The 12,265-nt window shown below is 38.8% G+C and overlaps 1 protein-coding gene across 1 annotated transcript in view; it reads left to right on the forward strand.

The window, feature by feature from the left end:
- The window catches only part of tej (tejas), a 125,503-nt gene that overhangs the window by 19,848 nt on the left and 93,390 nt on the right, over positions 1-12,265 (forward strand). The window contains exons 4-5 of the mRNA XM_083126642.1: positions 4,236-4,413; positions 5,617-5,732. Of these exons, the coding sequence (XP_082982768.1) occupies positions 4,236-4,413; positions 5,617-5,732 (294 nt within the window). The remainder of the gene's footprint in view (positions 1-4,235; positions 4,414-5,616; positions 5,733-12,265) is intronic.

The following is a 12,265-nucleotide window of genomic DNA, read 5'->3' on the forward strand; positions in this document are numbered from 1 at the left end:
TCAAAATAGCACCAAATTTTGCACTTTAATGTGAAAAACACCATGAAATAGGCAATATAAACTGGGGATAACACTTCTTTTCAGTTACCTGAACCTCTATGAGTTCTGTCATTCCTAGTCTAGCTGGCAAAAATTTGAGTGTCATGCTTCATTTCTTGCAGTTTGGCACAGACATGACCTTGTCCTGAAATAGAATTTGCTGTGGGGATCTTCCAAGAAGGAAAGTTTTCAAAGAGAAACACTTGTTGTGTTGTCAGGGAGGGGGTTAGGGGTGTGGTGTGCACAAAATGGTATTTTGAGGTCGGAAAGGTTTTTTTTTTGGCATTATGGAAATTTCAGTCAGTCAGTCAGAGACAGGAATATCAAAGAATCACTGTTCTCTGAAGCTGCATGGTTTGTGCATCGTCTTGCATTTCCTTTTACTTCTGGTGTTACTAACCGCATGCCAAAGCCAGCAGTAAATACATTTGATCAGGCACAGGAGTTTGCTTCTAAAGGACTGTATGCCTAAGATGGAACTACATTATTTTGTGGGGCGTAAGGGTGCATGTTTGTGATTGTCGTTTCATTCATTTAATCATATCATACAACCTCATCTTTGCAATTAGCCCTAAGTGGCAGAAAAGTGAAGTAAAATATAGCAAATCAATCAGTGCATTATTTTGCATACACTGCAGTTGTGAAATAACATGTGAGCAGAAGGATTCTGCGATTAAGCACAAAGGAAGTGAGAGGCACAATGAGAAGAAAAGTAAAGTTGGTGAAACAAAGCGAAGACCCCTTCGAACTGTGGAACCCTTTTCTAAAGCAAACTTTTCATTGGAGTAAATAGTAAGAACCGCAATCTTTCTGTTTGGAAGTGTTGAGTGAATACTGTGAACATTACCATGATATATGGAATACCATCAATATTATTGTAAGCTGAAAGTAATATAAGAAAACAATTTTTGAATATTTTATTCTGTGAGAGTGAAAAGTGGAAATGTGATTGCAATCAAAGATTTGGGTGATATCCTTCAATAAACATTTCATATTTACTGGCTGATGGGATGAAATAGTTTTCCAAATGCAAGAAAAATGGTCATTTCTCTCAAAGGTAAGCCTTATTTTTTTTTCTCATTAAAACTAAAATTTGTTTCAATTTTCCACAACAAAATCAATGTGAAAATCTTTAAGCATAGAAGGAACAGTAAAAACACATGTAAAACTAACAATAATTTTTAATTAATAACACTGAATTGCAGTAAAAAAAAATAGCATCAAAATTTATGGAAAAATACAGTGAAAACTTCACGTCCCTATGTAGAGATAGGCTAATCGGGACTGGACCTAAAGTTTAAAGTGGGATCTGAACCACTATGTGCCTCCACTGAGTATCGAACCCAGGATCCCTTAATGACAGGTGACAATGTTACCCTATCTGTACTGGCATTGCTTTGAATATTTTGTTGTTAGTTTTCTAAAAAAGTTTTTCCTGATGCAGACAGATTCCTCCACTAAGTAACACTTATGCTAGCTGCAACCTTCACATTTGAACTACAAATACTTTTCCCTGGGGAAACCATAAGTTTTGTATGGGAGATTATAGTTTTACGCCAGCTGTTCCAACATTTTAAGCATTGAGACGACCATCTTTGACATATTTGTTGCTTTAGTGAGGTAGCAATACGATTGTTGGTATTGTCTGGCAGGTTGCTTATAACTCTCCAGATCAAAAGGTTGCATCCCAGTGGTTGCAAATCCTGGTTAAATGTGTTTAGATGCGCTTTCTTGAAGTCTGTTCATCAGTGTATTCAACAGCTGAGGGAAAACAGCCTTTGGAATACCAGACATTTTTTCCAACCTACTAGATGAAAAATGGGAGGATAAGTTATCCCCAATTAAGGAAGATGAACTTTACTTCCTTCCATACAAACGAAGTAAAAACATTGTTGAACCATAACTTACAGAATGGCCACACTTGAACCACATGATTGCCTACAATATTTTTTTTCCTGGTGTTGACAATTTGGGGAAAAATGGATATTGCAAAATATATTTTTTAAATATTAATTTGCAGATTGAAAAGGCAAAATGATAGTACATAGTTGTATGAGACAATTGATAAACTATAAGTTAGCATTTGTACAATTCATATTTTGTTATCCAGAAATACTCAGATGGGAAATTTAAAGTTTTCTCTTTTTTGTTCAGTATTACCTCATGCATCCAGGATTGCTCCATTGGACGGTTTTAATTTGTTAAAGATATTCAGCCATCCAGAGGAACAACTTCTTAAACACCCAACAATTTAAGACAATTGCTGTTTCTCATGTACTGGGCATACTTATGTTATAGAAATGTATTTGTTAGCCAATACCAATTAAAGGTTACTGCTGTTCAAATTACATTCTAGCAAGTTAAAATTGTTTATCAAAGTTAAGAATTACAACTAGTTTTTCATATTAAGTCTACCAGAGATTTGATTTAAATATTTTCACCTTCTTCCCATGAAAAACATAAAATTAAGGTACCACTGTATTTATTTACAGAACAATTGAACTATTAACAGAACTTTGCATTTAGTTACGAAACCCACTTTTGTCATAATTAATGAAAACATTGGCAGATGTGACCCTTCCAAAAAAGATGACTATCATAAAAAGTATAGATAACATTATATTACAAGAAACAAAGAAAATATTCAAACAATCCCTTTCTTCATAATAGAGGAATAAAGTCTAGCACAAATACATGACTAAATTTACGTCAACACCGAAAATGAAATCTGGGACTTGTTGATTACAATAACTTTAACTGTTGACAAAGCGAGAGGTCAAATATTTTCAATTTTTGACAGTTTCTCCTGATGAAATGAATTCTCAAGCTTATCTCTATATTTCTGTTAGAACTAATTCTATTTCACAAAAATCTACTTGTAGTATTACCTTATAATGAAGGGATCTTGGGTTCATTTTCTGGCGGAGGTAAATTACACAATGGTTTGGATTCCACTCTGAAGATCCAGTCCTGATTAGTTCATTTATACACAAATTTTATTTAAAAGGGACCCTTGTAATTTTGTTAATGAGAATATCACATATATTTGAGGCTGTTTATAATATCTAGAAAAGTCTGCACACGATAGTTTCCAATGTTACATCTCATATGCTTACAGTATATTCTGTGCCCCTCTTAAGAAAAAAATTATATGAATGAAACCTATGCTTTGCATATCTCGGAAGTTACCCATCATCTGGAAAAGCACTCTCTGATATTTGCAATTTGAATGTGAACCACTTGAACTAATATCATTATTGGCATTGGCTCAAAAATGATGTCCTGTCCTCATTAATTTGTGTTAATATTTGGGCTGGGCCAATGCACAGTTCACTTTTCCATATCTCGCAGGATTCCCAAAATACTGTGCTGCACTTTCGCAGAGTGTATAAATATCCTGTAAATTGTGCAGAATTCATTAGTTTTATTTACTTTACACAAACGTTGTGTGGCAAGTAATAAGGAACAAACCTCTGGTAGATTGATATGAAATAGTAGTAATGAACTACTTATGTATGAAAGCCTTCTGCATTTTGCATTATGCCATTATGACACACAGGAAGATGTTGTGATAGGAGTCACACACAGTCACAGTCTTAAACATAGTAGAGGTGATGTGATCAACCTCATCCTGCAACTGCCTTTACACCCTAGTGTTGCCAACAGGTAAATAATTATAAATATGGAATTGGTACTGCTCTTAAGTATTGCTATTGGTAAGAGTATCTCACCTTGACATTGGTTAGGATCGGTACTCTATAAGGGTATCGGTCGATATAGGCATATTGGTGCATCAGTTTATCAGTAAAATTACCGATATTTTTACTGATCTGATATGTCTATAAATATCTTATAATTTAGTGCAATATTGTGCCATTTTGTTATAATTTTTATGCACATAAACATTCAATATCCATGCCTTACTTTCCTTAAAAAGTAAATATATATAGACATAACACATATTTATTAAGGAGGTGAATGAACCATTCAGATTCTTTAAGGACCATTTGGAATTTTATATCGGATCGGTAAAATATTGGTATCGGCCCATCCCTAATATTTGTTCAGAGTTGTATCAATCGAACCCTAGTTAATATATTGATTACAAGTATCAATACTTCCTATCATTCTGATTTATTACTACACAAATGTTTTCTTTTTTTTTCCAATCCTTTGAATGTATGCATTATTTTCAGAGAGTGATTGGTGTAGACTTCAATTATAAGGAATATGGATTTGTCAACATGATAGATTTGGTATCACGCTTAGATGATGTGTTTTATGTGGAACGTGCCGATGATCACTCTGACTGGATGTTGTTTGCTGCAAGGAAAGGAGCAGAGAGAGCGCGTCGTGATGATAGTGACCAAGAGGGTAGGTTTTTTTTTCCTTCCTGAGATAAATTTCACTTGACTTCAGTTTCTTCTAAGTTTATTGTAGATTACTTAGTATTCTGTATGTACCATACAATAGTGTGACTGATGTAATTACCATAAAAAAGTGATTCGGTAATCAAAAATGAAAGATTAGTACAGTGGAACCTCAATTTTATGTTCCCAGTTTTACATTTTCCTGCATTTTACGTTTTTCATCTCGGTCCTCTGGGGAAAAAAAATTGAAGTTCCACTGTATATAAGCATTTCTAACGTGTAAGTTCATATGTACACAGTGGGGGGTTTTGTTAACAGAAATATAATTGCTGAAATTAATAAACTAGTGATACGTAGGTTGGAATTCTAATAGTGACAACTATTTAATTACTACATATCCAGTGTGAAAGATGTTTTTACTGTTCTTCGATGTAGTAACCAGCATTGTGTAATACCTGTTGCCAGCAATGTGGAAGTCAAAGGATGCCATTCGTTGTGCCTGTTTGGATGATCGCTAGAATGGGATTGCCTCGAAGAAATTATTTCATCTTTGGGATCACTGAAATCACAGGAGCTTACGTCAGGGGAGGGCGATGGATGGTAGAGCACTTCGTAGCCGCATCGAATGAACAACTCAACCACAGTTTGTGCAACATTCACTTGAGTGTTGTCATGCAAAATGATGGGTGGGTTCTGCAGAAAGTGGCTCAGTGTTTTTTTGTGGAGCAGGTAGCAGGTTGTGTTCCAATAATTTGGTGTAATAATACACATTGACGGTCTGGCCTGGAGGTATGTCATGCATCAGGATAACACCATTGCAATCATACATGAGAATAACCATAGCTTCGACACCGTGGGGTTTATGATAAATTTTTGATTCATGATGCATAATGATGCCACTCATTCAATTGGCATTTCCATTCTGTCTTGTAGAATGTAGCCCATGTCTAATGTAGCATAATGATATGGCATAAGAAAACATTTCATTTGCACTCACAGTGGGATATTTATAATGCACATAGTGAACTTAGTTTTTACTTTTAACATGCTGAAAATGTTATTGTATTTAAATATTCATGTACTGGTAGATCTAAACCAGAAGTAACATTACACACTCGAAACAGCAGCTAATTTGTAATATGAGCAGAACAGATACTGTACTGTACCTTTAGTTAAACTTTTGAATTATCCAGATTTTTCTTTACAGGTGTATCTTGCTACTTGGATAATGGAGTAACTCCAAATATTGAAGAAAATATCAGAAGATTGCTTGTTTTCTTCCCTCAAGGCCTACCCATCAACAAGTTTGAAAAAGAATACAAGGTATTTTGATATTTATATGCACAGTAAAGTTTTGTGTGTTTTCATGAGAACATTGGATGAGTCGGCATCTATATGGAAGGTATGCATATTTTTTAGGGCTGAGCCGGTACCAATGACAATGTATCTGTATTGGGCGATATAAGTGGTATCGGTGTCGGAAAGTATCAGTTGAAATTCATCTACTGATACTAACCGATACTTTTCCGGCATTTTGGTCTTTCACTGGGTCTGCAAAAATGCCGCACAACACTTTTGCAAAGTAATTATCCTTGAAATCTTGCAATATTCGAACTTTCTTTTTATTTTGTGATTACATAACATCTATTTTAATATTCTGATACAATTCTTGAATATTCTAAATCAATTTCTTGGTAAATTTATGCATATATTTGGAGAAGAATATTTACATCAGGGAGTCGTAACGTAACGAAATGGAACGGTATTTTCAATTACGGTTTCCGTTACGTTACAACCAGAAACAGAATAACTTTTTTCGTGAACAGAAACGTTACCTCAGGTATATGAACATTACGTTACAGGTGTGCATAACGGTACCGAACCATAACTGATCTGTAAAGCAGTAGGTCGTTAGGTGACACTTTAACGTTACATCCATTGCCGGCAACCAGTAACGTTACAGGGTAAGAAACAAGTTTGTCACGTATTGACTAGTAACTTTAGTGTGTATGGAAAGTGATAGTAACGTTACAATTAACCAGTAACTTAATTGAGGCCACGACTGTAAAAACGTTACACTCCTTGCTTCAAAGCAACAACGTTATTGATAGCTGGTATAATACAGACGTTCTGATGTGCAATACCGTGTCCGATGCCGTGTTCCGGAGAGAATAACATAGGTCTCTCGTATAATTGTGCTCGTTATTTTTGTAACGTTACAGTTCTTTCCCTCCACAAAAGTCTGTTTCGAAAAAGTGATACACATATCCGTTACGAATAGCAAATACCGTTATCGAAGGCGTGTTCGAAGCAGGGTTTCGGAGCGGAGTGCGGAGCGTACTAAAGGAGCGCTCCGGAGCGATTTCGAAGCGCTCCGGAGCGGAGTGGTTGGATATTTTTGCTTGCACGCTCCGATCCGGAGCGGAGTGGTTAGTAATTTTTACGTGCACGCTCCGATCCGGAGCGGAGCGTAGGACGACAGCACTCCGCTCCGGAGCGGAGTGGTTGGATGTTTCTGCTTCCACGCTCCGATCCGGAGCCGAGCATGGTGCGATACCACTCCGCTCCGGAGCGGAGCATGGTACTACAGCACTCCGCTCTGGAGCGGAGTGGTTACTTATTTTTACATGCACGATCCGATCCGGAGCGGGGCGAGATACAATAGTGCTCTGATCCGCAATCGGAGCATTTGAAGTGCAAGCTCATATCCGGTGAGATAGTTATTTTTATATATGAATGGTGTAACCGCAACTGCTGGTCTAGTCGGTAGGGCGTCTGACTGCAACGCTGGAGACCAGGGTTTGAATCCCGCGGTGGATGATCTAACTTCGAAATTATTCCGGCCTTGTCCCAGCATATAGCGGCTCCTGGGCTAACCCAGACTCAAATAAATGGATAACTAGGGGAAACCCTCGGGGGGGGGGGGGGGGGGGGGGGAAGGTGGCCGGAGCGTGGTGCTGATCACATCACCTCCAAATGGCCGAGCGAGATTGGGAATGTGTTGGGCCCTACCCCCACATCAATGGTTATCTCAACGCTTCACGACTCCAGTCTGGGAATTGGAGTTCTTTGTGATTGACCCTTCTTCAATTTCATCATATCTCATCCTTATCTTAATTTGGATATGAACCCGTTCAAGCAATCAGTGTTGCGGGATTGTACGTTTGCTTATGCTACCTCCCCCACACGACAGCCCTGTTTGTTTTCGTGTTCTGCGCTTCTTGTGTAGGTGACTGACGTCGGTGCTACCGGCTAGCGGATTGGCCTTCTTGTTCCCCTTTCAAGAGGAAAGGTGGAGGAAACTGGCACGTAGTGTCTTGCTCGCTCCTTGGCAGGTGCATTGCGTCATGACTTCTGCTGTTGTACGTTCTTGGCAGACAGATCGTTGCCTTTTCGAGGGAGATGCAGCGTTGCCAATCGTATTAAAAGTGTGCTACACCGACTCTGGCTTACGCGTATTGTTACTTTCTTAAAGAGACGTTTTAAAATATGTGTTCTCTTCTAAAAGTATGTGCATAGTATGTGTGCCTGTGAACTTTGATTTATGGGCATTTAAAATATTTTTTAACACGGATGGAGGGATCCTTCCGAAACAGTCTCGGTTAGTGGAATTATAAGCTGTCTACAATTATTGCAAACAATGTACAACAACGACAAATAAAATCTTTAATCGTTAGTTCCATGCATCTGAAACCTTGGTAATCATTCAAGGTCTATAGTAGAACTAACTAATTAATTGATTGATTTGCTTTATTTTACTTCGCTTCTTGTGCCACTTTTGGCTAATTTGCGAAGATGAGAATGAGTGATGATATGATGAACTTGATGAATGGCCACTCACAAACATCCATGCCCAGCCGGTATTCGAACCCGGAACCCCTGGCGTCATAGCGCGATGTGCTAACCACTCGGCCACAGGGTCGGGCTCGTTTTACATGTCACCCCCTTCCCACCCCAGGGGTGCCAGGAGTGTCTTGGAATTGAACGGCATTGAGAGTGTCATTATTAATCTTAGCGACCCCGAAAACTATTGATTCCACACTAATATCGGTCGTTTTTTATTATTTTTACATGTCGCCCCCTTCTCACCCCACCCCTAGGGTTTCCAGGGGTGTTTTGGAGTTGAACGGCATTGGGAGTGTCACTATTCATCTTAACGACCCCGAAAACTATGGATTCCACACTAATATCGGTCGTTTTACTTGTCAACCCTTCCCACCCTCACCCCTAGGGGTGCCAGAGATGTCTTACACAGTATTTCTTTCGAGATTGCAAGTGATACGTGTTCCAAGTTTGGTTGAAATCGTTCCAGGCGTTCGAGAGTTATGCCGGAACAAACATACAGTGAAAATTAGCAACCTGAATTCCCAATTACTTTAAACTTTTATCTTTCGCTACATTCAAAGTATCATCATAACCAGCGCAAAGAAAGTTAGATATGGCAATCATGCACCAGCGAGTGTTTTGTTTTGCATGAACACCTGTCTGCCTGTCATCTTCCTCTGTCCACGTTGTTTCGTCTTTCCTCTGCGTGCTCCTGGCGTTCGAAAGGTCAAATGGATTCTCTGCAGTAGTTTGACCAATGTTACTCGAACCAATATTCCGGAATAACTCACTTCTCCCACGGTGTGGACTGTAACGTCGGACCGATATGCCGAAGTGCTTAGCCCGAACCAGAAGTCGAACGGAAATGAGTTTTAGTCGCGATCCCTGGTGGCAGGAAATGAGAGTTCCATTCTCTCAACTTATAAAACCACAGGTGGCACACCTGCTATTGAAATATATTGTCCCCAGAAGTACTAGTAGAGTAGTAAAAGTGATAATGAAAATAGTAATAATAATAATAGTAATAATAATAATAATAATAATAATAATATCGTTCTCTTCACGAAAACAGTCCAGTGAAGATCAAAGCTTCCCCTTGCCTCCTACACACCCCTGGTTCTCCAGGTTTTCCACACTTCTTCTACGCTTCACAGTTGACACATTGCGCGTTGTACGTATGCGGTTGATTGTGCCTTCCCTGGTGTATTGTGTAAGGATTAATCCTTGCTTATTGGCAACACTGTAGGTGAGTGACGTGATCTTGACTGGACTGTTTCCGTGGCGTTAGCTTTAGTAATAATCAGTTTTATAACAACAATAACAGGCGATATTCAAATGCCGTACAAATTCCACAAACAAAATTACTAATGTACTCGGAACCCTTGATCGTTAGTTTTCTGTATACACTCGTATTATCCAACCTCGGAGCGCTCCGGAGCGGAGTGGGCAAGTTCTTATAATCTCGCTCCGGAGCGGAGCGTCACACGGTATCGCTCCGCTCCGGAGCGGAGTGAACCATTCTATAAAATTTCGCTCCTCGCTCCGGAGCGGAGCGAGAAATTTTCCAACTTCCTCTGCTCCGATCCGGAGCGGAGCGTGTCAAGGTAGCGCTCCGCTCCGGAGCGGAGTGAACTATTTTCTAAAATTTCGCTCCTCGCTCCGGAGCGGAGCGAACCATTTCTTAGAATCTCGCTCCTCGCTCCTGAGCGTGGGCAACAGCTGGAGCGTTGATCCGCTCCGCTCCGAAACCCTGGTTCAAAGAAGCCTCATAATTGTGATCGGCAGCATAGTAACATTACAGTATTTTGACATTTTGAAAGTCATTAAATTATAATACGTATTTTCGTTTTGGATGTCAGTGAAAAAATGAAATTGTAAAACAAAACGTTTGAAAACATCCGTAAACAAGATTCGGCGTGACAGAAGTCCTGGTTATTGGAATTTACTGATTAACTATGTATTTATCACAAATATATTTATTTTCTGCATACTAAATCACTTTACGTGGATTTGTTCTAATTTGATTATCTATGCAAGATGAATTTTAACATGTGCGTTCACTTTATACGATAGGAAAACAAACGTTTGTTGTAAGAAAACGTTTATGTATATCTTTCTCTCTCTCTCTCTCTTTCTCTCTCTCTCTCTCTCTCTCTCTCTCTTTTTCAGTTTACATGTGTTACATCAATTAAAAAAATACAGTGTGTTTGGCGATGAGAATGATTCGTGCTTTGATTAAGTTGCTGAAGGACGAAACATAAAGGACCAACCAAAGAATCATCTGTGCTACGCGTTCATCCACGTAAGCGAGAGGCAAGCTTTTTCCTATCGGAAGACGAAAAATAATTGCTTGCTGCACGACCTTGATAAGGCGAACTGAATCACAAGGAAAGAAACCTGTGCAGACCCGCGACTCCTGTGCACTGTACTACCGCGTGGAGGGGAGGGGGAGAGTTGACCGTTCTTCCTTATGGGCCGAGCTGAAGAGTAGAAGGGAAGCTGCGCTGGGACTTTTCGTCCAAGGTTTTTTCCCTTGTGTTCGCTCGTAGCAGCAGCACCACGCAAAATCGGAAAATGTGAATCCTCAAACTTTGTACACGTGACCTTCGGTCACGAAGCAGCCGAGTAGAGAACGCCCTGGGGCGATATGAAAGGCACTTTTAGCAAGTAGAAACTACGTAGAAACGAAACGTTAGATGGAATTGTTGTACGAAACAAACGAAACCGCTAGACAGGGCCATTGGACTCTCAAGAAGGCAAGAATTGTATGGGAAGTGATTCTCAAAACTAATCGAATAAAAGGACAGTATATTTTATCATTTACAAGGGCCCTCATACGCTTACAATTTTGAAAATTACTTTCAGTAATTCTTGTCTTCTTGGACAGGAGGTTCATTAAACTTTTTGGTGTAGAAACAGACAGAGCGCCCACCTACCACGTTTGAAAGAAGAGCATAGGCAGACATGAAAGTAATTTTCAAGTACGTAAGGACGACAGTCGACGTGAACATTGAGCAACGTGTGACTGAGAAATAAAATCGTAACAAAGGACAGGATTCTTCAAGAAACAGTAATGTTATAAAACTTCCTATCATTAACTCAGTTCATCCTTTTATCCTCTTTTGTTTGTTATACATTATTCTTGTTTTATATCTCTTTTCTGCCACTTGTAGATAATCGCGACGATGAAGATGAATGATGATCATATTAAATCTATGAAGGGATGCTTACAAAAAAAAAAAAAAAAAAAAAAAAAAAACAGCCATGCCCAGGTGTCTCCTCGAACTTGAAATGTTTGGTACCGAGTGTATGAGTGGACCACCCAACGACTTCGGTCTTCGAGGCTAGGGTTTCAGTTGCAACATGCAGTATAATTACGTTTCTACTATTACTACTTAATAAAGCCCCCTTGATACATGAGATACTACAAATAATTTCAGGCATACCTCGAATTTTGATTGCCTGGCACTTTTTTAAACTAAGTAATGAAGTGACGTTTATATTCATATTAGGCCTACGACTAGCTCGAACTAAAAACTCTTGTGAAATACTATATATATGTTATCCTTGTGAAGTGAGAAACTTCATATTTTGCTAAGAAAATATGCATGAAAAATTATATTTGTAGCTACTACTTGAAGAATTCAAATTATTATGATGGAATTTCAACTTACATATACTCTGCATATAACGTGGTATATAGTTATCGCAGAGGAGTTTTTGTCTCGCAGTCGATTTATTTTTAGTTGAGGAACTCGAGAGTAAGTTGGAAATATTTAATGACCCACGTTGTGGTGTGCTGTTCTATTAATCAGAATTGGAGTGAGAGAAGTCTGTAGTTAAGGTCATTCAACACGTCAATTTGTAACCGTGAATGGAAGTTTTCTTTGATTTAGCGGGAAATCAGTCTGCTATTGTTGTACGTAATAAATTGAAAGATATATATTTTCTGCTCGAGTAGGAATCCACAGCCCTTATCCAATCAATCAGTTTCTGTGTTTGAAACTTCTGTCTAGGAAAGCTACATACAA

This window comes from Lepisma saccharinum, chromosome 8, assembly GCF_977018435.1.
Source record: "Lepisma saccharinum chromosome 8, izLepSacc3.1, whole genome shotgun sequence".
Classification (NCBI taxonomy): domain Eukaryota; kingdom Metazoa; phylum Arthropoda; class Insecta; order Zygentoma; family Lepismatidae; genus Lepisma; species Lepisma saccharinum.